Genomic DNA, 24,559 nt, shown 5'->3' with positions numbered 1-24,559 from the left:
ACGCGTTAATATGGGCAATAATGGTGTGGTGAGTGGCCCCGTTCCCATGCTCTGGGAATATATAAGGAGGGACTCTCCAGACATCTGTATCGCGCCAAAAACTTGGTAGTCAACCGTGTTCAGACAGTTGTGCGACAATTCGTGCCCATCGAAAGCTCCGTTATGGCACCACCGGCCTCCTTTCCAGAAACGACTACTGCCAAAGTCTGGCCTCTTGCCCGTCGAGTAGACAACAAGTCGACACGGTTGCCAGCGTTGAAGACAGTGTGAGTGCTGTTCCTGCGTCAGCTTGGGAGATCGTCGATATCATCCTTCTACAACTTGTCAGCCTCTCGGACACCCTGCACCGACAGTGCATCCCTGTGCGTTATTCGGGCTCATCGAATGAATTCAATGAAACTCGCGAATGCCTCTCCTTGCCGCCGCTGCTCTTTGTGAACGAAAGCAACGTGGAGGAACATCATAAGAGTTCGAATAATGCTTCTTCTCTCCCGCGGAGTCTGCAACAATACGTGCTAAAGGCTCCTATGGAACTGGATGGCGAAGTAAATGCAAGCGATCCAAGTGGCAGCAAGAATCCATGGGATCGTTTCTTGGAGTCGGCCAGATATCTCAAGGGCATACGGCACTCATTTCCACGTCGTCAGCCTTACCCGATTCCCAGCGACCAATTAAACCGTGTGCGGGTGTATCCTCATGAAAGCAATGACGAAGCCATGTCACGTTCTCAAGATGATTGGACAGGCGTATGGGTTGATCTTTTGAAGGAGGATGAGTCCCGCTTGAACACGCCCAACACGGTCCTTCTTGGCTCGTCACAGCGGAACTTCAAGTCGAACCAGAGAGAGGCTATTCAAGCGTCATGGCTACCCATGTCCACATTCTCCGGGAAAAATCAGCTTGAAAACGTCCCGCTGTGCCATCGACAGGATCTGCGTGTTCGCGAGGCAGATACTGCTGCATCTCCGGGGTCTGGGTGAGTAACCGCATTAGATCTAGTTGGTTGAACTGAAATTATTGTGGTAAACTATAGCCGAGTGCCGCTGGCGTCGTTAAGCAACGCATCCAGCTTGCTCCCTCCACGTCCCGCATCTCAGGCGAAGAAAGTTAATCACGTCCGAGGAAACACTACAAAGAAGGCAAGGTCATCTCCGAGGACATCAAAGGCCCACAGGAACATCATAGTACAGCTCCAGCTGAACAAATCGGCTTCGGCCCGGGCCCCTCAGCGAAAGGAGCGCACTCGAGCTGATAAGTCTGTCGCTCTGAGGACTTGCCCCTACGCCGGATGCGAGAGCGCAGGCGACGCGCATACGATGTGGTGCCACCTGAAGACGGTCCACTGCGTCGGAGACACAATGCGGTGTCCTTTTGAGTTCTGCGATAGCACCTTTAGGGACGCATCGTCTGTTAGACGTCACGTTATGACGGTACACTGGAAGGCGCCTGGGATTTTTGATGTCTGTGCCAGGTGTGGAATGGTGCAGCGAACCGACGTGATGAGTCTCCACGTTCTGCTTTGCAAGGGAGAAGCTGATCAGGGAAATGAATCTTGCTGATGTGATGTGCTCTTTTGGAGAATGGTTTTGCGGTCATTCCCTCATCGATGTCACGCCTTCACATTCGACACCGCCTTGAAGGGCTGTATCCTGGCCAGTGTACGTGCTCGACCCACGGTACCTTGTCTGAAAAAGTTGCGCTTGATTTTGTAGTAATAATCAGTATCTCGATTCGATTATTAGAGAGCACGCTTTCCTGCCGTGATGATATGCATCCGTTCGCTAATTTTCAGTCAAGTCTACATGCAGTTGGCCACGAAATTTCTTCGTCTTTTCAGTGTGGCTTGCGACCAATGGTTCGCAAGAGTTGCACATGGTGGCACTTACGGAGTCGGTTGTAATAGATGCATTGATCCTGCTGTCGATGGATCTTCATTGACGTTATGTCACGCATCACGTCTCTGAGGCCCTTTACGTGTCTTCTGTCATTCTCAATGCCTACTTGACAATCCATCGTGCGGCAGATGTGTATTGGAACGGCATGCGATGTCGCAATGGGTTCAACTTCGCAAATTCTAGATCTGTGAACGGTCAACTTGCCGCAGTGAGAGCCATCATTTCTGAGAACACGTCGGACAGAGCTCTGTTCTAATAGTTTATGCCTCGGTCAAGTTTCCTTTTGCACACAATTCCGGTGCTAAGCGAAAAGGCGCGTATGATGGAATCGAACGGCTTCGAATGCTTTCATTTTTCTCGGAGGCCTTGACTGCGCTCTCGGGGTCACCTCACATTCGGCATGTCAGCGTAGCATTTGGTTGAAAGAATGGCAATGTATGTTTATGCGAGCTGCGAGCCTTCGAGAACATAAGTACGTTAGTCAAGTGGGGCGTTTGCACTTCCGAGCTGAAGATTCGTGATGCAGTATAGGTCGTTTCGAATGTCATGAGCCACTGTCAGACAGTGGTCTTCACATCAAATTTCTTTCTAGGTGCAATCTGACGCACGATGAGTTTGTGCCCCAACCGACCACTATTTTTTTAAATCAAGGTCGTACTAGGGATGAGTCGATGACGGCCAATCAACGTAAGTCGACTCCGAGAATATACTATATACCCTGCAAGAGCGATGAGAGGTGCTCGTCAGTGGCTCCAAGGGGAGGAATTCTGCGATCAAGGTCGCCTTCATCGTGATGAAGTTGGACGAGTCCGTGAGCGGCTGTATATTCACAGAAAAGAAAGTCCACTCTCGATGCTTCATCAAGAGGCATCGAACGCACTGGTCCGCCCAGTGGTAGCTATAACGGCGGTTAGTCAACGGACTGTGTCTAATATGAAACAAAAATTCTTTACCGTCGCCAGCATACATGGTGATCGCAGTGTAATTCTTAATCAAATGCGCATCTTGCTGTCCGTAGAGCGTGGCGTTGGGCCCGAGTGTGAATGAACTATTCTTCCCTCCAAGCTGCCTGATAATTTCGCCATTCCTCCCATTGATGTAGTAGACAGCTTGTGTGTGGCTGCGGCAAGACGATCCATTGAGAATCAAAGAGCTAAATCACCCCACAATCATGCTGCGCTGTTCCTAGAGGACAAGTAGCTGCTAAGCATGCAAACAAATGGCCACTTGATGGGCAGAAAATGTCGAAGAGCAAGGGTAACTCGATGACGATGCGGTGGTGTGTTGAGAAGTTCGGCGGGATGCTGCGCGGTTATGCTTGGCGGACGCGGGCGATGGTCACGAGGATGTGAATTTCGATGAGAAGAGCGCGAACGCGAACATTATGCGACTGTTCACGCTGATCAGCTGCTGTGAGGTCCTTCCTCCCGATACCCGCGCTGCCAGCTTAAACTTAACTACATGAGAGATGGCACAAGTCGAGTCAAAGTTGCGACACGGTGAACGCAACTATCACGATCGTGCTAGTCAAAGTCCGTGCAGTGACACCCAGTGGCCGGAGTCCCGACCTGCAGATCAGGCGATCATCGGGGCGCATACATGCGTGACACGATCAAGACCATGTGCGATCCCGCTGCCGAAGGAGACGAACAGGAGCAAGCTTGCCAGCGCTGTCTCAAATCCTCTCAGCGACCTGTCAACTTTGCAACAAACTTAAACGACGGCGGCACTACCAGATCAACGACTCATCCATATCCCAAGAAAACGCTGCACCGAGAGAGCCGGAAGCAAATTCTTAACAAACCGCTGGAGCTTGCCACTGGCTGAGGAGAGTGCAGCTCAACACGGCAATCTCTCGCACAGCGGAATGCATGTGTGTGCACCTTGTGTCCTTGTTACTGACGAGGGAAAGACAGGAGAAGATCTGGACCTGTATGTTCACTTATTGGTGCTTCGTACCATCTTTCAAGCCAGTAAAGTCAACCTTTCCTCTCAAATTGACTGGAAAAGCCTGCAATACGCGATGCACATCTGATGTCTTGAAATTCTACTATGTGCATTGTCATTGGTGAATCGATGGGACGAGCATACAACGAGGTGTCTGCGGCGTGGCTGCGGCCTGAGAGGCATCTGCCAGGAGAATCCGTAATTTGACTTAACGGCGATAGACTGGCGATATCGAAGTCACGGTCAGTCTGGTGTACGGGTTTCACCTCTCACTTTGCTCAACTTTGAGCATGAACTTCTGCAGGAACACCCTTTGATTGCACACTCTCTGATCATGGCTAACTCGCATGACCCAGCAACTAACATCAATATCGCTCCAAGCGATGGCAACATTCATGGTCTGCTGCCTGCAAGCGCCGAGTAGAGTTTGCCCACACCGCCCGAACCTTATTCAAGCCTACCGCACACCATGCAGTTGACACGCCACCTCGTTTTATACCTGGACACCATCGCTAACACACTGCCTCGTTTTTCGAACACCATCGCCAACACATCACCCCTTCTCTTGAGCTCCCTCGCAGCATGCCTCTTCGTAAACCCGGAAATGCCTCAAAGCCTTCTGGTGACAACATCGATGTCACGCTGGATGCAGCACGGTCACTTCTCAATGTCGGAGGTGATCTGCTTTCACTTGCGCCAATCCCGGGGCTCAAACTCGCGGCGAGTGCACTCGCCAATGTCATCGGAACGATACAGGTTAGCGTCCTTGTTCTGATCCATCATTGGACTGAGGAGACCACGCGATGCACGACTTGACAGGACATGAGAAAGAACGCTGAGGATATGGAGAAAGTCGCCAATCGGGTCAAAGAGCTTGCAGATTGTCTCAAAGCTGTCTATAAACAAGCGAAACAGTCAAATGTATCTGTGGCGGATGTCAAGCCGTTGGAAGATCGAATCAAGCGTCTCGAAGGGTACGTTTACTCATCACAAATGCTTCCCTTTACATTTTGAACATCCGCCGCAGGAGACTCAAGGACGTCGAGAACAAGGCCAAGAAGATGAAAAGTCGATCAAGGCGCCAGAGATTCCTCCGCAAGAAGATAGATGCGGAGGAGCTGGATGACTTAGAAAAGGACTTAGCGCATGCGATTGAAGACTTCAAGGTCGGTAGAGCGATTGTAAGTATATACTGCCGATTGCTTATAGTGCGTGTGATACGAACATAGCTCGAGGGGGATATCGCTGTCGAAGGTTTCGTTGGCGTTATTCAAGAGGGTGTTGTGGTAGGTTTCTCTCCAGAATGAGCGCTAAGGATAACAGCTGAGATCCCCGACTCGTACCTTGTAGGCAATACAGAAGGTTCAGCTGGATGATCGTGAGTACACTGGTCCCTCCATGCCAACGTCCTTCCTCAATTGCAGGCCACTCAGACGACAGAGGTATCCTTGAGCGTCTTCCATACGCTCGCGCAGCAAGCTATCGATCCGTGATCCATGAATCGAAATCAGGGTACCTAGATGGAACGAGGGAGGCTCTCCTAGAAGAAATCGACGAATGGGCGAAGGGGACGTCTAGTACCTTGCATCATCGCATCTATGTCCTCAGCGGTGCCGCCGGTACAGGCAAGTCCACTATCGCGTGCGAGTTGGCCAAGCGCCTCGCGCGGGATGGCATCCTCGGCGCATCCTTTTTCTTCGACCGAGGATACAACGATCTGGCGACAACTCGGCGCATATTCACAACTTTTGCGTATCAATTAGCATCCTTCCAGCCGACGACCACTCGCGGCATCGTTCACGCTGCTTCTTCTTACCTCGCCAAGGGCAGCGACCCACAGCGGATGGAGTATGGACTGAAGGACCTCATCATTGAGCCTTTGTCCAAGTTGCCCGAAAGTCATGCTCCAATCATCCTCATCATTGATGCGCTTGATGAATGCACCGATTCTGCGCAAGAGCTGATTCCGAAGATGTTGCATCTGCTCGCTGATGGTGTATCGACCATCCGGTTCCCTCTTCGGATCTTTATCACCTCACGCCCAGACTACCACATCGAGAATGCCGTCGATTCGGAGAAATTCGGAAAGGACCGTAATTTGTTCAAGTTGCAAGATGTTCCAAGGGCGACTGTGGGTCAGGACATCAAGAAATATCTTCAGGATCGGTTATCTCAAAGTGCACAAGGTGAAGAGTTGCAGAGAAAGCGACCCAATGCAATTGCGGAACTAGCCAAAAAGGCGGACGGATTGTTCATTTTCGCTTCTACTGCTATCAACTTCCTCAATCAATACCCGGTCGACGCCGTGCAGCGTCTAGATATCCTTCTCGCAGATAACATGCACGACACGCATCAAGATCTCAGCGATCTAGACCAGCTATATACCCTCGTTTTGCAGAACGCATTTGGCCAAAAGATTGTGTCCGATGCGGAGAGGATGCGGAAGGTTCGTCTTGTGCTGGGTACCATCGCCTTGCTTCAAGATCAACTCACCGTGAATGCGATGGCATTGCTCATCAGCCTTCGCGTCGCTGATATAAATTTTGTGGTCCAACTCCTAGCGTCGGTCGTCTTGCGCGATGCCGATGACACAATTCGCCCTTTACATGCGAGCTTCCCTCAGTTCCTCATCGACAGCAGCCGCTGTAAGGATACAACGTTTTATATTGACCCTGAAATCCACCATGCGCATCTCGCGATCTCTTGCCTCTCGGTGCTGACTCAGCATGATAGCTTGCGGCGAAACATCTGCTGCCTTCCCAACCCTGCGAAGATGAAACATAGTGTGAAAGATCTGCCGTATCTTGTATCCCAGAACGTTCCGACGCATGTCCAGTATGCGTGCATTCACTGGGCGTTCCACGTCTCGAGTACGCAGGCCGCCGACTCCGAGACTCGTATGCTCGTTGTCAAACACCTGGATTCCTTCCTCATGAACCGATTGCTTGTCTGGTATGAAGCATTGAGCCTCATGAACCGACTTGAGGTCGCTCCCGCGGCACTGCTCATGGTCCGTTCGTGGTACCAGGTCCGTCTGAGCATTATGCTTGCTGTATATGGCTGACATGATTTCGCATTCACCAGAGATCTGAGCAGACTGCCGGCAATGTCGGGCCGCTGCTCGATGATGGATATCGTTTCGTTCTTGAATACTTTGATGCAATAAATGCCTGTCCCGAGCACATCTACATCTCCGCGCTGCCAACAATGCCATCCTGCAAGCTGCTTGATGTCTATGAAGCGTCTTCTGTGCAATCTAATGGCCTGAGGATAGCCACCCTCCGTGACTCGAGTTGGAGTCCGTGCATTAGGGTAATCGAAGGAATTTCTGATCTTGTGAGTGCTCTTGCGTATTCTCCAAATGGCCGCTGGATCGTCGCTGGCACCCGATATGGCACTGTCTGCTCATGGGATGCCGGCTCCGGTATTCCTCTCAATATGATGGCGACCGATGCAAAGGTTCGGCATAGCAAAGTAGTCTGGCAAATAGACGTCTCACCGGATAACTCTAGGATTCTGTCGGGTGATGAAGAAGACATCAGAATCTGGAACCTGGCGTCCGGTGCCCTCCTACACGTGATCACGGAAGGCAAGGAAAGGTATTTCAGAACAGCCTCGTTCTCCTTAGATGGCAAACTGATCTTAGCCCACGCCTATGCCCGCGACGAACGGAGCATCCGTGCATGGGATTCCTGCACATTTGCTCAATTACCGGAATCCAGCAACACCGCCAATTACTATCCCCACTCCGCCTCTTCTTTTTGGGGAGCCATGGTTCTTTCGATAACATCAACGAACTCGATATCCATTTACGACCTTGAGCACAAGGCGATACGAAGCTCGCTTGTGGGCCACTCAAACGATGTCGAAAGCGCGTTATTCTTCCCTGGAGAAGGTTCAAAGGTCGTTTCGTTCGATAGCTCGCAAGTCAGAATTTGGGATGTCCCTTCTGCGCGCTGTCTTCACACGTTCAATGCATCTGGTACTTTCTCAGAACCTGCCATTTCTTCCGGAGGACACCGCATTGCCGTGAGCAGCAGAAGCACGATTGACATCTGGGATGCGGGCACAGGCAAACACCTTGCACAGCTACGTGATGTTGATGACCCGCTTTGCCTCTGCTTCTCTCCCCAAGGAGATCGGCTGTTATCATTCCATTCGGATGGGATTCACGTGTGGGACTTGTCGAATACCGATGCAATCGGACTGTCGAGCAGTATGCCCGATCGCTCCGACATACACCGGGCACCGGAAGTGTCTCAAGTCATCTTGTCTGATGATGAAGAATTGGCGGCGTCAGCAGCTACGGATTCCACATTAAATATTTGGCGCATACGTTCGGGCACTTCTATCTCGACGATCACGCTTAACCAGCATCACGTTTATCATATGATATTCTCCCCGAATGGCCGACATCTTGCGGTGATCTGGGGCGCAGATGATTATAAGACTGGGACTCTGGTGATCTACGAGGTCGAAAGCGGCCAATCGCTGATCACTACGAAAGTCGCGCATGAGTGGATATTCATTATTATGCAGTACTCTTCGAGCGGGAATCGGCTTGCCATCTGTAATATGACCCCCGGCATGAAAAGCTATCTCGACTTGTATGACGCTTCTGGACTCTCACTCGTGAAAAGCATCGACTTGTCTAAATTCACAGACAAACGCGTTGCAGTGAAGACAATTGCATTCTCACCTGATGACAACAATGTCTACGTGAGGACTATCGACGGCTTGAGTTTCCTCTGGGACTGTCACAGCGGGGAGAGCTTGCCGACAGCAGAGTTAGGTTGGATCAAACACCGTGGTTCTCACCCAGCATCTCGCGAACTCCAGCTTAAGGATGGATGGGTGGTGGATGGGACAGGCCAGAAAATGTGTTGGATTACTGCATCGAAACGACCAACCTCGCCGCGGAAGTGTTTTGCTTACCACGGCCATACTGTTGTGATTGGCGGAACGGCAGGGAAAGTGACTATCATCGATCTGTCAGAAGTAGGGCCCCAAAGCTAGATGTTGCACACTCGAGTTTCCTTGGCGATCCATGACGAGCTCTGCATCCAACATATAGTAAATTCCCGGTGATGATATATCACACATACATATGGAACATATTGAGAATTTCTAGAGGACGTGGGCGGGCCGTGCATTCCTATAACTTGCCAACATGAGCCGGTGTTTTTGGTAATTCATGGACCCAGTGGCAAACGACCTGGAGTATCAGTACGTCTCTCCATGTTACGCCGCTGCACCTCTTGATCTGTTGAGTGGCGTGCACGAGCTAGAGCATTTGAGAAAATACCAGATTCTTGCTGATATCGGTCATGAGTTTCAGATCTGAACAAAAACACCATGTACGTATCCTCGAGGCTCAAAGGGCCATTTCAAATGCGTGATTTCCCCTGTCAGTGTGCTGAAGATATGCGGCCTCTTAGCTTACTTTCGAGCACCCCTGTCCCGCCCTTAACGACACAGAGATTACAGGACTTAAAAAGGCCGGTAGGGAAATCGGAGGACTTCGAAAATATGTGGGAGTCAGTCCTCTGACTGCTAGAACTGAGGAACAGCAGTGAAATGAGGCCCGGACAGTTTGCGCGTCAGACGCGTCTGCGGCGTGGGAAGGCGGCTTATGCTCTGGCGCCTCTGAACCTGGGATCCGTTGGACCGTTCCCCACATTGGATCCGACAAGCATTTTCATGCTTGAGCTTCACCGGCACCACTGAGTACTGAGTCGTGCCACTGAGTCTACTCAATCATCCCAAAAATGTTTCACAATGCCAGCACGGCACGTTTGGTATTCAAGTCGTACTCGGAAGTTCCGCAGGAGCGTTTCTGCCCCCGAGTGCTCTCCGACCGCCGTGGACCACCGCTGATAGCCTGCAACTGATGGAGACGTATGCCTATGCCACAGCACTGTGGCATTTGTTGACCATCTCGGCCTCAGTACTCAGATTGCTCCGCCATTACATATGTCCTGCTCTATGTGTCTATTGAGTTCTATCTCCGCGATGAAATACCCGAAGTTCTCTCTGGAATCAGTCATCTATCGGCAAAAGAGCCTCGATTACTGAGCTACATCGGCTCGCAAGCATCTCAAGCAGGAGATATATCACACGAACCAAAAGGAAATTTTCTACGTCGCCTCATCTGCCGCTGCGTTGTTCATGCTTGTCATTTAATCAAATCGTTATGTGGGGATGTGGCATTCGCCTAAATTACTCGGGAACATACCCACATCTCGCTGGCCCATTCAGTGTGCCTGGCTTCACTGGAAACTCTCGCCTCCGACCATATGTTCCTCGTCATAATGGAATTAGCGGGGTGCGAGCCTACATGCCTGAAGATCCTCGAGGGTGTCTACAGGATCAGGAGTCTTAGATTGCCATGATCTAGCCGAGAAAATCCTTCAGCAATCAGTGAACAGTCGGCTCTGGTGCCAGAATATGTAACAAGGACCGTGCTTCCCCTGTTACACGTCCTCCTGCAGCAATATCGGCCTTCGTACGTGGGGGCGCGAGTGCGCCGTATACATCGCCCACAGCAAGAAGTGCCGCAAGCCTGGTTCATCGTGGGTGTTTTACAAGTATTGGCCGACCAGTAAGTGTAGAGCCGCCGAGTTACAAGCCAGCTGCAGCATTAACAGGGCCGCCGTGGACAGACACGCTAGACGGGGCGGCAGTCAACACTCTCCTCCAGCTTCAGCCTGCTCAGTCAGAGACATACAAGCAAGCACCCGGATTCATCATCGGCTGTTCTGACCAGCCTGTAAAAGGTAGATGCAAGTCTGAACCCAATGGGTCCCCATAACCCTCGACCTGCTCAAACTCTCCGTCCCAATACCCATCGTGCTCCTCGTGTGCCATCGCGTGCACGCTGATCTGCCCACTCTCTGTCGGTCAAGCCTACATCCGCACCAGTTGAAATGAGTTACCCACCGGCATTTGGCCCTCCTCTGCCGTCCTGCGTAGCCGCATCAGACGGTGACCGTCAAACGGCAAAGAAGAGGAAGACGACACAGCTCTTGAACATGCGCCACGTCGACCCATCCACCGCCGCATCATGCACGCTTCTCAGACCCACCCGCAGAACACCCCTCATCGCACGCTCCTCAAGCATCGCCTCCGTCGGTGGGGGCACCGGCACAAGCGCCATCGCCGCGTCCAGAAACACGCCTGCCGCCCACGTCACCATCTCACAGCCATTGGGTAAGAGGAGGGAGAGAAACACTCACCACTCACCTCGCCATCCTCTTCGCCCTGCACCTCGCCCGCGCGGGTCCACCGTCCACCAAGAAGCTTCCCGCTGTGTTCGGTGATATCGAGTGCGCGCGGATAGACCCAGAGTGCGTGCCCGTCGACGCAGAGGAGTGCGAGTGTGCGGTGGGCGAGGAGCGGGCGGGAGGCGAGGTCGGTCTGTGGCGTGAGCCGCCGTCAGTACCAGCAAGATGAAATGATGGCGGAGTAAATAAAGGGAAGCACCTTGCCTAGAAGTCCGCCCGCCAGCCCTTCCAGCACATCTGGTCCCAGCCAAAGCCTTCGATCTACGCTTCCTCCTCATCTGAGGTGGAGTTCATAGGGTGTGCACGCGTGTAAGCCTCTAAACTTCGAGGAACATCTGCGCGGAAGAATATAACGCAAGAGGGGGGGACGGCGCATGCCGAGTGAGAGAGCATGGGAACAGCACGGGTGACGGGGCACTCACCATCTGTAGACGTCGCATCTTCGAAGTTGAGCTCCATTTTCGCGCCGTATATCATTAGGTGGGCGTGTGCGTCTGACATGGGTGTCAATCAGCAGCCCTACGGGTTACATCGCGGTAGTCAGGACATCACAAGCGTGTGATGCCAACCGTGTGAGGGCAGCTAGAAAGAGCGGGGTTATAGCGGGCAGAGTTCGTAGGGAAGAGGCAGGAGTACGAAGAGAGGCGCACATACCCCAAAAGAAAATGTGTTGTAGCATTTTCTAGCGAACAGGATAGAGCACCGCTTTCTCAGTTCTCTGGGCTCCTCACGCTCGCATTCTTATGCCGGGGTCCAATCCTCCCGTAGAAATTGAGCTAATAAGTCACTACTCAGTCGCGGGGCACGGCTCACGCTATAGACGGGAACGAACACTGACTGCATCTCCGCCTTGGAGCATCACAGTCACGAAAGGTGATGTATAGTAGGCGTGATGGGCGATGGGTGGCGACAGACACAATCACTCACCTGCAAGACCAGGGACGATGATGCTCCCCTTTGGTGCGTGCAGAACCGTGAGCGGCTTCTTGGCCTTGGGTTCGCTGCCGTAGAATGCATTGACAAGACGTGGTTGGTGAGCGTCCCAGTGGGGGCAAATGTCATCTGCATCGGAGCGGTCAATAGTTGGACGCACAATGCAAGAATCAAAGAAGTGATATGGGCGGAGGATTGAAAGGATGAGACGGGAAGTAGTTGCGTCTCGTATGACGTGACGACAGAGCACAGTAAGTGATCGCGGACAAAAAGGCAATCATATGCGTGGAGAAGGAAGAGAGCACTGGCGTGAAAGTCAGTAGCAAGCAAATACTCGCCTATAGTCCCCGTAGCTGACAAACGGCCCTTCGCCACCAAGAAGTAGTCGGCATTCGGTTTCTGCTCGTCAACGGTGTAAACGCGGCCCTCCTCCACACAGAGTGCGCACGAGTCGGGAAGAGTAGTCAGGTCATCTGAGTGCTCGTGCTCTTGCTGACTTCAGCCAAGCGGTGGTATGTGACGAAGCCAACGAGGGTGGCGGCGACAAGGACTTTGAGCGTAAAGGTGCGTCTGTCCTTGGGCTGCCAGACACGAGGGCCAGTAGGACGAGGGAGTTGGATTGGCGGTTGTGTTGTGGTGCTTTCGTGCGCGGGCGTGGGCGGGGCGTCGACGCAGCTCGGTCCGACCCATACGCGTTCGTGGCGTGGGACGTCTGACATGCGCGGGCGCCTAATAACATTCGCGGAGTACAGACATACCAGCCTTGCGCGGATTGTATGATTATTGCGGCTTCTCAACTATCAAGAATTTTGCAATAAGCCGTCCTGGAGACCGGTGATGGACGTCCGCGGGGCCTATGCTGGTAAGCAGTCATGCCTGACATCACACAGCTTGTCTGATGGACTTCGACCCACAGAAGTCAGATTGCGATACGTTGTAACAAGATTGTCATGGGCTGCTGCTGAGAACGTCTGAATTCGATTGATTGCAAAGCATCTCGTTTGGAATATTGAAATGCGTGTCATATTAGGGGGGTCGCCATCGTCCATCGAGCTGCTCTGCTCCCTGCACCTATGCCCCTTCTCCAGCTGTCCCTAGAATGCGACATGGGCTGGAATGTGCCAGCAATTAAGTATTCTTCCCTCCAATCTGCCAGATGATTTCGCCATTCGCCCCATTGACGTGGACGGCTTGTTTGTCTGTGGCAAGACGATGCGTTGAAAACCAAGGAGCCGAAGTCTACAGCCTCATCAACACCACAAATAAATGTCACATACGCTGAGTAAATATTTGCTCATCACGCATCATGTCGCTCTTTACTTACCACTCATTCCAGTATGTAGTGTAAGTCGGATGCGATGAATTATGAGCTGCGAAGCGCACGCGCCGACTGGTACCGCGAAGTGACTGCTAATGTGGGCAATGCACGGGGACCTCGTCAAGTGGTAGATCCGCGCTAGCACACTTCTCGTCTTCCCTATCTCCCAGGCTCAATTCTCTGAGCCCGTCTGGGACAGTCTCTCTCAAGGAGCCAAAGTCCGTGCACCACGTCTGGTGCCCGGAGTGCCGACCTGCAGATCAGACCATCATCGGGGCGCAAGACCATGTGCGATCCTGAGCTGTCGCTGCTGAAGGAGACGAACACGAGCAAGCTTACCAGCACTGTCTCAACTCCTCTCGGCGACCTGCCGATCAACAAACTCAAACGTCGGCGGCACTATCAGCTCGACTACTCGTCCATACTCCTGCCAGAGGGATCTAGTAGCAGACGACATGGAGTATCAGCACTCCCCTCCATGTTACGCGCAGGCCATTGTTCGTGCTCAAATCTCGCACAGAAATCACCTCGGATGTGATGAAATGCTCATATGTACTTGTTGCCTAACGCTGGCCATGCGATATGTTCTACGCGCAAGGAGGCTCGGCTCTGACTTATCGGATCCGCCTCCGACTCTGTACATCGGAGACGTGTTTGTGGCGTGGAATTAACCACCGTTTGCCATCGTGACGAACTCATTTCCCGTAGAATAACGTTTCCGCTTCCTGCATGATTCTAGCCACTTCTAGCCTCCAATATCCAATATACACTATCGGATCCTGCTTGTCGTTATTTGCCATCTCTCTTGTCTCTGAGGCACAAAGTATGGTGACACCGTCTGGCTTTGCATGCTCGGCTGAACTGAGTCCACAGCGTGAGCCCTTTCGTTAGAATATCGAACGCATCTTTGGCACTCGTTGCTGACTAACACTTAGTGAAGATCCTTGCATTACAACCTGTCCCTTTTTTTCCAGGCAATAGCTGACAGATCAGCGATGAATGGGTTTTGGTTTAATGGCAAGCTAGGCGCAAACGGCAGCGAAAAGTGAACACTCACAGATTGGACAACATCAGTTGGACAACATCAGTCTGCCAGACGCGGAGGAGGAGGTGGTAAGGTAAGGAGCTCTTGGCTGCAGAAGGGGTTATGCCGATCAGTTTCCGAGATCGAAGTCCTCACGAAAACTTCCTCCAGATTGTCGATTGGCCACCGGAGTGGCCACTGTGGTGGCCGTAATTCAACACGCCAGTCTGTACAAGTTCCGTGCCCTGAATGCACTCGCTATTGCTATTGGTCCATGCGGCATGTTGTCGAACACTCTGTGGCGGTCGCGTACGCGTTGTTGTCGTGCATTTGTCTCAATGCCCATGCATAAAGTCTGCTGCAGCTTGTAGTGTCCGGTGTGCTTTTGCAGGTGCAACCATGCAGCCCTCTCACAGTCCTTCCGCTATCTATCCGCTCTGGGTAGACATGTATGGGCGATGCATGCTCTATCAGTACAACCCAAGTCCGGGATTTTCTGGTACCCAAGTCGCACTCGCAATAGCACCAACATTCTCTTCCCTCTCATTTATCCCTGCCATATCACTGCTAACCCATAACTCTATGGAAGGTTTATTCGGAACACCTCTGGCCAGTCGTGGGCCCATGAATACTCAAGGCCCCTCCGTGTCGTAAGCATAGTTGTTCTTGCTCAGAAGTAGCGAATAGTAATCGCATGTTATTTCACAGCGTCTCATGTGCTGTTCCTCAACTTGAAGGGTCTTCTCGTCCAAATCGTGGCCACTCCAAGGCGATGGAATGGAGCTCCCTCGACGGTATGTCAAATTATCGACTGTCATCCAAGCCGGACATGGCAGGACAGCATCAAGGCGCACATGTTGCTGCTACTCTCCCGAAGTTTTTTCACCCCTCTGCTTTACTCCAGCCTTTCTCGGGATATAATGAAGAGTCGTCGCCCACTTCGGCAGAGAGCAAGCAATGTGGCCAGAGGACCAATCCGGTGGTTGTAGTAGATCAGAAGAGCACGGTTGCGCAAGATCAAGCCCATGACACTTGTTTTGAGACAAACAATGTTCGGTGCAACAGACGCTCCGCTATTGGGACCATAAGCCTCACAGAAAGCTCAACGGTGACTTTGCCTGTAGAAGCAAGGGTATCTTATTCCGGAGGGCAGCAGTTGTACACAGCACGTCCTGCATCTTCTTTAGCCAGTGTGGAGAGTCAGTCTGGGAGCTCGCTTGGAAAGAGAAAATCTCGATCATCATCGTTCAGCCCACAGCGTCCTGGGAAAGACATTCGCTTGAGGGCCACACCAGTCACACCTGAGGCAATCAATCATCCTTCTGGCGGTTCTAGAAGGAGCAGGAATCGGCCTTCTTCATCGTATACGAGATGTCCTTGGGGTATTTGCAAAGTGAACGGTTCTGCAGGAACATGCAGGCACCTGCGAAGGGCCCAGGGGTTGAAAGAGCTCACACGTTCTTGAGAAATACTATCTGCATCCCATACATCTGAAGGTGGCAGGATATCAAACCGTAATGCAAAACGATGCCAGGTATTGACCCTGAGGCGCGAATGTCTTTGTGTAACACGTACCGTCACACTCTGATATCTGATACAACTAAATTCAAATGAGTGACGCTGCGCATCACCGGTCGTGTGACAGTAACGTGACGGACGCGTCGTTCGGCTGGACGCGTGTGTGGCGGATGTTGAAAACAATGTTTTGACTGAACGTACTATGGGTGTTCCCGGACTTTGGAATGTGCGTCCGTTCATTCGATTCAAGTACACTCAAAATGTACTTACCCACTTAGATTCTCCGTCCTGCCGGAGAGACACGGTCGCTCACTCACCTCGCCGTCGTCGATGGGTTCGAGGCTAACCCTGATGGTGTCCGAGGCTTTCGCGTCGGCATCGACGCGAGTATTTGGTTCTTCCATGCCTCCTACGGTCGCGAAGGCGAGAACCCAGAATTGCGTACTCTGTTCTTCAAATGCATGCGACTGATGAGCGCGCCCTTTCTGCCTCTGTTCGTATTCGATGGTCCGAAGCGCCCCAAGATCAAGCGCGGTAAACGCGTCAGCGGTAAGCACCACTGGATGGTACAGGGCATGCAGGCTATCATTCATGCATTCGGCTTCGAATGGCGTATGGTGCGTTGCTCCCCCCATGGCCTCTCATTGAATTCAACACATCCCTCAGGCACCCGGAGAAGCCGAGGCTGAGCTCGCCTACTTGAATCGCATCGGTGTCATAGATGCTGTATACACTGATGACGTAGACACGTTTCTCTTTGGTGCAAAGATGATCGTCCGCAAGTGAGTAAATATCGCATCGCGTGCACTGTGCTGCGCTCAAGCCGTGCCCGCTGTCCAGCCCAAGCCTGACCCTGACCGGCAACCATGCGCACTCACTCAAGAATGCCGATGGACGAAACGATGGTAACCATGTTGCGATATACAAGGCAGACAAGATCCTCGAGCATCCAGCGGTGCAGCTTACCCAGGGCGGGCTCATCCTCATCGGCATCCTGCGCGGCGGCGACTATCAGCAGGAGGGGCTCCCCGGCTGCGGCCCGACGATCGCACACGGGCTGGCCAAATGCGGGTTCGGCGATACGTTGCTACAAGCGGCGCGCACCCTTCCTCGCGAGGATCTGCCCGCGTTCCTCAAGATCTGGCGCGATGACGTGCGCGCGGAGCTCCGGACCAACTCTCGTGGAATTCTTGGAAAGAAACACATCGCGCTCGCCAACAGGATGCCGACTGACTTCCCACCCGTGGACGTACTGCTGAGCTACACGCATCCCATCACATCTGAGGAGAAGGGCATGGGTCACAGAAACACAGTAATTGACTGGGAGAAGGAGCCGGATCTGGGCAAGATCGCAGCATTGTGCGAAATGTACTTCGAGTGGGGCGTTAAAGAGATCATCATCAAGCGTTTTAGAACTGTGCTGTGGCCTGCGGCGGTGCTACGCATCCTACGGCGATCAGTACTCTTGCAGGACAAGAAGGTAGCGAGGTCAACTTGGCGCGCAGCGATCGGCGTACCCTCTACACCGAGGAAGAGCGGCAAGGCACGTAAAGTATCAGGCACGCCTTCGTCCATGATCGCGAAGCATTTCTCCTATCTAGAGCTCGGCTCTCCTATGAAAGGCGGCGGACGTGACTCTGATGCGGAGGACGACGAGGATGAGGAGCCATTAATCGTCAAAATCCGCTCGTCTCGGCAGCATGCTTCCACGGATGGCGTCCTCGAATATCGTCTCGAGATAGCCCCTACTCAGCTAGCACGGCTATGCGAAGCAGGCGTAAAGGGTCTTCGCACTGCCCTCGATACGGGACTCTCAGCATCAGACGGGGACGATGAACATGAGGGTGACCAAAAAGGGAAAGGCAAAAAGAAACTGCCGCCGGATCCGCAGAGCCACCTACGCATCTGGCTCCCTGCATGTATGGTGCGCATTGTTGAACCCGAGCTTGTCGATGAGTTCGAGGGCATTCAGGAGATGCGAAGCGCGAAGAAGGCTGGCAAGGGCACTGGCACAGCGCGTGGCACAAATTCTCAGTTTAAGGCTGCAGTGACAGAACCATCTCCGTCCAGGGGAAAGGGTAAGAAGAAGAGCAAGATGGTGGAGCCCATACGAGAAGAGCAAGAGGAGAGTTCGGACGGATATACTTCACCGACTCCGCAGAAACCCTCTGCAGCAGCGCGGAACACGAAGAAGACCACTGATAGTGCCGCTCGTCAACCAGCAGCGGACGCTCCATCTGGTTCATCGCGCAATTTGAAAGGTCTCTTTCCAGCGACGAAAGGCACTATTATTGAGAAGAATACTACACGTGCGACATTGAAGACGGCAGCGAGCAAAGGTCATCATTCGTCTCCTCGCGTACCCAGGGAAGTCCCGTTCGCCAAGAGGCTGCCTATAAACGATGTGAGCTCAGACGACGAGCTGTCAGCTAATGCTCTCCCAACCTTTCCGTCCAGGCTACCAGCTCTCATGGCCAATTATGGACCCTCATCATCTTCGCATTCATCTGCAGCAGTGAGCTTCATCCTCGCAGCACTTGACTCCTACAATCCCACAGGATCTACGCCATCTTCTTCTTCCAAGCGTCACTTTACTCCCGCACCATTTCCCCTATCTTTTGAGGACAGCCCCTCGGCCACAGATGATCCTTTCCAGAGCCAACCAGCCGGACGACCGCACGCCCCAACGCCACCTCAGAAGGCACAGGAGCGGTCTATCAGTTCATCTGATCTCGAGTTCGAAGATTCGCCGCTGAAAAAGTCTCCGCGCAAATCGCAGAAGCATGGGTCTCCGCGCAAGCAGGCAAGCGGGTCTCGAGCGTTTATTTATATCACATCAGAAGACGATGCATTTGAACGCTCTGGTTCTCCATCACCTCTAGGACGACAGAAGGGCACACTGGGACTGCCGCGCCGAGCACAGTGGAATGCGAAATACGTAAACGCCAAAGCGGACGTTTCAGTTATCGAGATCTCGAGTGACTCGGACAATGCGCAGACCGTCTCTAAAATTGCACCACTCACATTGGCCCGGGCAAAGTCCTCATCTCGTCCAAAGTACCGCGACCTCGATCCTGACAGTGTCATCGATCTAACATGATCTAATGGAGGTTTCACAGTAGATCTTGTATACCTCAGACCGTTTTATGTCAGATGTATTTTGTTTTGGCTGACAATTGATTTTGCGATCGTGCGACAGTGAATAACGATATTGATAGCAGGGTGGTATACTATATGCTACATATGAGCGAGAGATGTGAGCGATAACTTCGGCAAACTAACAATACAATCCTAGTATGCTGTCGTGAAATCTCGATACGTCTGCCCCATTACGCCCTCCTCCGTAGGAACAGGCTCACTTGAAGTGATCGCTTGCATCCTGAACCTCTTGATAGCTTGTAATCGTGAAACCCAGTTCGTTGTGATCTCGACGCGTACGGTGTCATTCTGTGTGTGCTGAAAGATAGAGACGAACCAGTCCGTAAGGAGGCTGAGCTGCCTGACAAGGAGAGGCAAGTTCTCAGCAGAGATCAGCTTGAAGTCGCCTATAGGGGTGAAGTCGCTCATCCCAGGGGCACGTTGCACGATGACTTTGAAGTATTCATTCTCATGTTGATTATTCGAGAAGGCGGCGATGGCTCCGCGAGAGTGAGGCTCGATCACTATATTGACAAACTGGAACTGAGTGACTAGCGTATCGAATCTGTAAGGCATGCCGGAGTCATTCCATACGATCCGGACGTAGTCGTTACCGATGTGGCGTTTCTTGTTCGTAGAATGTACATCATCTGACGACGGCATAAGAGTAGCTGTATGAAAGAGGATCTGACCGATATCGTCCCACCACGCATAGGCGTATTCGCCATCTTCATCTGGGTCGAGTCCGCCAGCGTAAACGTCCACTTGCCCACATAGATTGATGAGCCTGGCCAATCCTTCCAAGAAGCGACTGTATGCCGGAGAGCCATGGCTGTTCCGGAGAATCTCGCCTTCGGAATTTTGTCCAGGTGCCACATACATGATACCAACTTTGTGGGTGTCAATGGTTGGCATCCGGTCCAAGGACTGGAAGAACTTTGCTGCCCGATTGAAATCGTTAACTTGGTGCAAAGTGGCAGGAATGTCCGGGTACGAGGAGAGCTGGAGAGCAAAATAGGATGGCAAGATGGCCACATCTTTGCGCCTCTGCGATGGTGCCGTACCACTCCAGACATAGCCAGTGATAGAGTCAGGTTTTGACACGGGCGTCTCTCCATCGCCAAGGGCAACAAGTGATTGCTGCAAAACCAGACAACTTCAATACTGTGAACGTCCACCCCATACGGACGACTCACCAAAGGTGGCTCGTTTGAAGATGCCCCGACTGTAGACGCGGTGTCTGGTTCCTGCAAGCCTTGGTCGAGAGTCAAGGTTGCAACGACCGAGACAAAGTCAGGGTCAACATCGCCCAATTGTATCATTGGAACATTTTCTGCCCGACAGAGGAACTTGGTGAGCCCAGATGAGCGACGAGTAAGCACCTCTACCCAACCCCGCTTTTTCAACGTGCGGATGGTGATCACAGCATTGCCCGCGACCCACGTCTTCTCACTGATGGCAGATTCAGTGGACTGTCGTTGCATGCTCGGGTTCATGACGATCTCGCCGAGCATAGATGGAGCAGGTCGAGGATCCGCACTTGCATACGTGTAGCGTGCAAGCCAGTCGAAGCAAACCTCAGTATATTCGTCTATGTCGTCCCTACCCTCGTTCGCGAGCAGCAATTGCCTTGAGATGAACTTCACATGGCGATGCCTATCCGCCAGGCGAACGGCTAGAAACCAGAGGTAGACGATATAGTATGACATGATACGAACATGCTGAGACAAAGCCCAGGATATTGGCATGGTATCGTCAAGATGATTGTGATGCTGCAGGTATTGCAACGCAACGCCGAAGACCATCTTGTAGTCACCTTCCGTGAAATTCGCGTGCAAGCTGTTGATAGAGCCCACGATCGCCAGGAAATTGATGATATCGACAGCCATGGCTGGGTTTGACATGATCTGGGACAGTTTTTCCAGTATTCTAGACGCGTATCTAGTCATAGATGGCTGGAGCTCGAAAGCTGATAATGACAGAGCATGCAAGCAGCACTTGATTGTAGATGGCAAGCCACTCAGTCCTAGAAGAAATACCTCCACAAGACGATGCTGAATATGCAAGTCTGGGAAGCACCGCTTGTAACTGATGAGGACCGTCAGCGTATGATACGCCAGACCGTGCGCATCCCGTGCGACGATGTTCTCGGGCCAGCGCTCGACATTCATAGCAAGGGTCCCTCCAGCGATGCCTGAACAGATGACGGTAAGCAGCCGACCTAGCACTACTCGCGACTTGGGACCGCAGAAGAGGTGCTTGTTGGCCAGTTGAGTAGGGAAATGACATAGCACATAGGACAGGATCTCCCACTCCTTCTCGTTTTCAATGATGTCGACCATCTTACTGAGATAGGTAGACAATGGAAGGACAATGCCTTGCCGAGGGCCAGATGGATCATACGACATGACGCCTTCGCTGGCCACGCCAGATTCTCCTATAGCAAAAGGTAGCGTCTCCGGGATTGCCCATATCGGATCCCTCGCCCTCAAGCGTCGAATCGAGGCCGGTTGAGAAACTATACGAGGTGCGGTTCGAGAACGACTCCGCGACTCTATCCTCGACGGATGTCCCCCTCGCCCGCGAGATGGTCTTCTGCCGTTACGCTCTTGAACGGCACGAGCACGTGCGCTGTGCGGATCGTGGTCGTGTGCAAGCTGGTCGGCAGATGCAGCAGATCGCGGGACTCGACTGATGAGGGTAGCAAGGGAAAAGATCTGCCCGTTCTTGTCATAATCAGTACCTGAGAAGTAAAGCCTGTGGTCACGGTCCACTCTCAGACGCATCATGAACTGAAGGACCATGAGCCGGGCTCTGATACATTCAGCGCTTTCTAACAGGTCGATAAGAGTGCGAAACACACGTAACGCCAGCTCCCTGTTGCTCTGGGTCGAAACAAGTGCAGTGAATGCTAGCTGACTGAATATGGAGACAAGGGCGACAACTGCACCCATGGTTTTCGACACCGGGGGAAGCACTGGAGAAAGAGGTGGAGGCGACTCTACGCGAGGCTCGGTTGCTGCCGATTGCGGAGGTTGTGACTGCGAGCGGGCTGGGTTACCAGAGGTCAGCGTCGATAGGATCGACATAACCGATGGGATCGTTGACTCCCTTTCTTTGGGCGGGTAGACTGATTGCGCCCGTGAGATGATAGGAGAAGTTGCTGCTGTCGTAGGCGGAGCGAGCGGTGGAGATACGTTTGTCGAAATTTCTGCAGTCCGGACGGACGCAGCGTCATCGTCATCGTCATCGTCCTGTCGTTCACCAGCAATGCTGGTGAGAAACGCCAGTATGTCTGCAGCGAGCTGATGGTCCGCGGAAGCTTCATCGCCCGCTGCCTCAACCCTGCGCAGCACGACCTCGTCGCCCAGAATATGCCAAATCACGGTGACTGTGGCATCCTCCATGTCCCCGGCAGTCTGCTGCCTCCAGAACTGGAAAATCATCTCGGCGAGGGGTTTGCGATACACTGATATATCCTTGACAAACTCCCATACGGAGCTCATGATGTCCATGGCCACCTGACGTGTCATCAGCCGTGACGCAGAGTATAGATCAGGTATCGAGAGGATGTCGTTCCAATGCTCAAGCCACGACGGGGACGTAGGCGTGAGTGACTGTCGCTCCGACATCACTGACAGCAGATTAGCAGTGTCCCCGTCGGTAAGCAGCTCCGAACACGAGAGCAGGATAGATGGTAGAATTGGAAACAGAGGCGTGCTGTTCAAATCCTGGCCGAGCAGCGCAGACACGTCTTTGACGAACGGCGAGGTCTCTCCGAGTTGCGGCGAGAATAGCGTGATCGGATTTCCGTCTCGCGTCCTTCGGTAGAAACAGTGTTCATGAGACGTCGGAATTGGACAGTAAATTGAACATACTTTGTCTGACGGACATAAGCAACAAGTTCGCGCAGAATATCGCCCACGGCACTAATTTCCTCATCCTCCGTCTCCTCGCTTTCCCCCTTCTGGTCAAGTGCCTGGACGACGTCCTTCAAGATGGCCGCGATTTCGTCCAAGACCAGTTCCTTCGGCATGCTCGTAACTTCATCGCGCCCGTCCTGTTCTTTATCCGCCCAAGCCCGGACTGCTCGACACAGCACTGTGCGGAACCTGATTAGATCCCACGGTGCAGAGTCATCCTTCGACCAAGCACGTTTCATTAACTCGCGCTCGAGGTTGAGGTGGGTTGGAGCACCTGCGGGAGAGTATTCAACGGAACTGGATCGGATGATGTACGCGCGCGCCAAGCGGGTGATGAGAGTCTCACGGATAGATGCTCGCAGTGTCTTAAGCGCGCCGACTGTGGTCTGTATGTTGACGTGAGAGATCTGGGCGGCAGGGAATAGGCATCGCTTGAGCAAATTCGTGCAAGTCGACGAGTACGGGCCTGTTACGAGGCTGCTGAGCAGGCCGACAATGGTCTGCTCTAAATTGTGCTGGTGAGATTCGCTGGGAGTAAGTGATATCCGGGGAAGGGGTGTTGCATAGAACGCAAGAGCGCGAAACAGCAGCGGCAGGATCATCTCGAGGTACAGAGGGGCAAGGGCATTCAGCCGCGTGTCGAGATATTGCAGATAGGCGTCGACTATGATATCCGCCGGGTGTTTCGTAGGTCCAGCCTGAGGTAACGACGCCGCCGAATGGTGTCTACCATGCGACGAGGTCCGCTTGAGCGATAGCAGATCCGTTTGGGAAGAGAAACCGCCGAACGCATCGTCTGTAGGAACGAGCAGCGCTCTGTCTATCAGCTTCACCCATAGTTCCAAGACTTCCGAGGTATCATGTTCCGACAGCCTGGACACAAACTCAGGTTTGCTCACGAGACGGGTGAGGAATGCAGTCAGTGTCGTGACGCTCCGCTCTCGCTCAAACCTCTCCTCCGGAGATGGGGCCTGAAGACGCACAAGGCCATCGAAAGCACCCTCAATCCATGATCTTAACACTTTCAACAGAGCGCTCTCCATGCCCACCGTCTCGGCGCCGGATTGTATGATAGCAACCAACGCCTTGAAACGCGACTCCCACACCTCAGGCAGCCACGGGACAGCAGGATGAAGGAATAGAGATAGACAGGAGAGCCTATCGGCAGTAGTAAGCACCGCCGCCCCGTTATTCTCCCAGTAGGCGGCCAGAATGTCATATCCCGCAGCTTGCAATGCAGGTGGGGATTCGGATGAACAGAGAGAAGCCAAGAGAGAATTGATTTTAGCGAGATTGGGATTCGGGGCCTTGTTCGCGAGTGCAGAGCACAGAGCTCGTGCATGGGCAAGCGAGGGCACAGCCGGAGGAGAGAGCGCTTCAATTAGAGCCTCCAGAGGCATCGTGGGCGGGCTGATAGGAGCTGTCGCCGAGGTTGGGTCAGTTCTACCACGCCGCCAATTGAACGGAACGAAGTTGGTGGTGTTGGAACGTAGACGAGATGTTCGGCCGGCATCTTTAATCTGAGGAGGCATTCAAGACTATCCATGCGTCAGCATTTACGCGGTCCGAAACGTTCCCGA

General features: G+C 52.8%; 6 protein-coding genes across 6 annotated transcripts; 4 read left to right on the top strand and 2 right to left on the bottom strand.

Moving 5' to 3' along the window:
• Positions 1-492: 492 nt before the first annotated feature.
• On the top strand, positions 493-1,758 carry LAESUDRAFT_727153 (uncharacterized protein). The gene is made up of 2 exons (XM_040909173.1): positions 493-976; positions 1,034-1,758. Exons 1-2 carry the CDS (start codon positions 528-530, stop codon positions 1,557-1,559), a joined length of 975 nt encoding a protein of 324 aa, XP_040762953.1. The 5' UTR covers positions 493-527; the 3' UTR covers positions 1,560-1,758.
• A 2,666-nt stretch (positions 1,759-4,424) lies between these two features.
• On the top strand, positions 4,425-8,858 carry LAESUDRAFT_760393 (WD40 repeat-like protein; the record flags this gene model as incomplete). Its single annotated transcript, XM_040912734.1, has 7 exons — positions 4,425-4,598; positions 4,662-4,816; positions 4,870-5,008; positions 5,072-5,128; positions 5,193-5,220; positions 5,276-6,870; positions 6,927-8,858. 7 exons carry the CDS (start codon positions 4,425-4,427, stop codon positions 8,856-8,858), a joined length of 4,080 nt encoding a protein of 1,359 aa, XP_040762952.1.
• A 1,301-nt stretch (positions 8,859-10,159) lies between these two features.
• LAESUDRAFT_715017 (uncharacterized protein) lies at positions 10,160-11,626 on the bottom strand (the record flags this gene model as incomplete). The annotated part of the gene is made up of 8 exons (XM_040907111.1): positions 10,160-10,235; positions 10,303-10,404; positions 10,570-10,735; positions 10,782-10,806; positions 10,927-11,018; positions 11,078-11,258; positions 11,325-11,386; positions 11,548-11,626. The coding sequence occupies 8 exons, from the start codon at positions 11,624-11,626 to the stop codon at positions 10,160-10,162; spliced, it is 783 nt and encodes a 260-aa protein (XP_040762951.1).
• A 3,173-nt stretch (positions 11,627-14,799) lies between these two features.
• LAESUDRAFT_781058 (uncharacterized protein) lies at positions 14,800-15,879 on the top strand (the record flags this gene model as incomplete). Its single annotated transcript, XM_040913849.1, has 3 exons — positions 14,800-15,050; positions 15,109-15,194; positions 15,237-15,879. The coding sequence occupies 3 exons, from the start codon at positions 14,800-14,802 to the stop codon at positions 15,863-15,865; spliced, it is 966 nt and encodes a 321-aa protein (XP_040762950.1). The 3' UTR covers positions 15,866-15,879.
• Positions 15,880-16,120: 241 nt separating this feature from the next.
• LAESUDRAFT_715015 (uncharacterized protein) lies at positions 16,121-19,018 on the top strand (the record flags this gene model as incomplete). The annotated part of the gene is made up of 4 exons (XM_040907110.1): positions 16,121-16,144; positions 16,197-16,535; positions 16,585-16,700; positions 16,759-19,018. 4 exons carry the CDS (start codon positions 16,121-16,123, stop codon positions 19,016-19,018), a joined length of 2,739 nt encoding a protein of 912 aa, XP_040762949.1.
• Positions 19,019-19,209: 191 nt separating this feature from the next.
• On the bottom strand, positions 19,210-24,511 carry LAESUDRAFT_656293 (uncharacterized protein; the record flags this gene model as incomplete). Its single annotated transcript, XM_040904610.1, has 3 exons — positions 19,210-20,212; positions 20,242-22,878; positions 22,935-24,511. 3 exons carry the CDS (start codon positions 24,509-24,511, stop codon positions 19,210-19,212), a joined length of 5,217 nt encoding a protein of 1,738 aa, XP_040762948.1.
• Between the last annotated feature and the right edge of the window lie 48 nt (positions 24,512-24,559).

Source organism: Laetiporus sulphureus, assembly GCF_001632365.1.
Source record: "Laetiporus sulphureus 93-53 unplaced genomic scaffold LAESUscaffold_27, whole genome shotgun sequence".
Taxonomy (NCBI): Eukaryota; Fungi; Basidiomycota; class Agaricomycetes; order Polyporales; family Laetiporaceae; genus Laetiporus; species Laetiporus sulphureus.
This window is presented reverse-complemented; position numbering and strand designations above follow the sequence as displayed.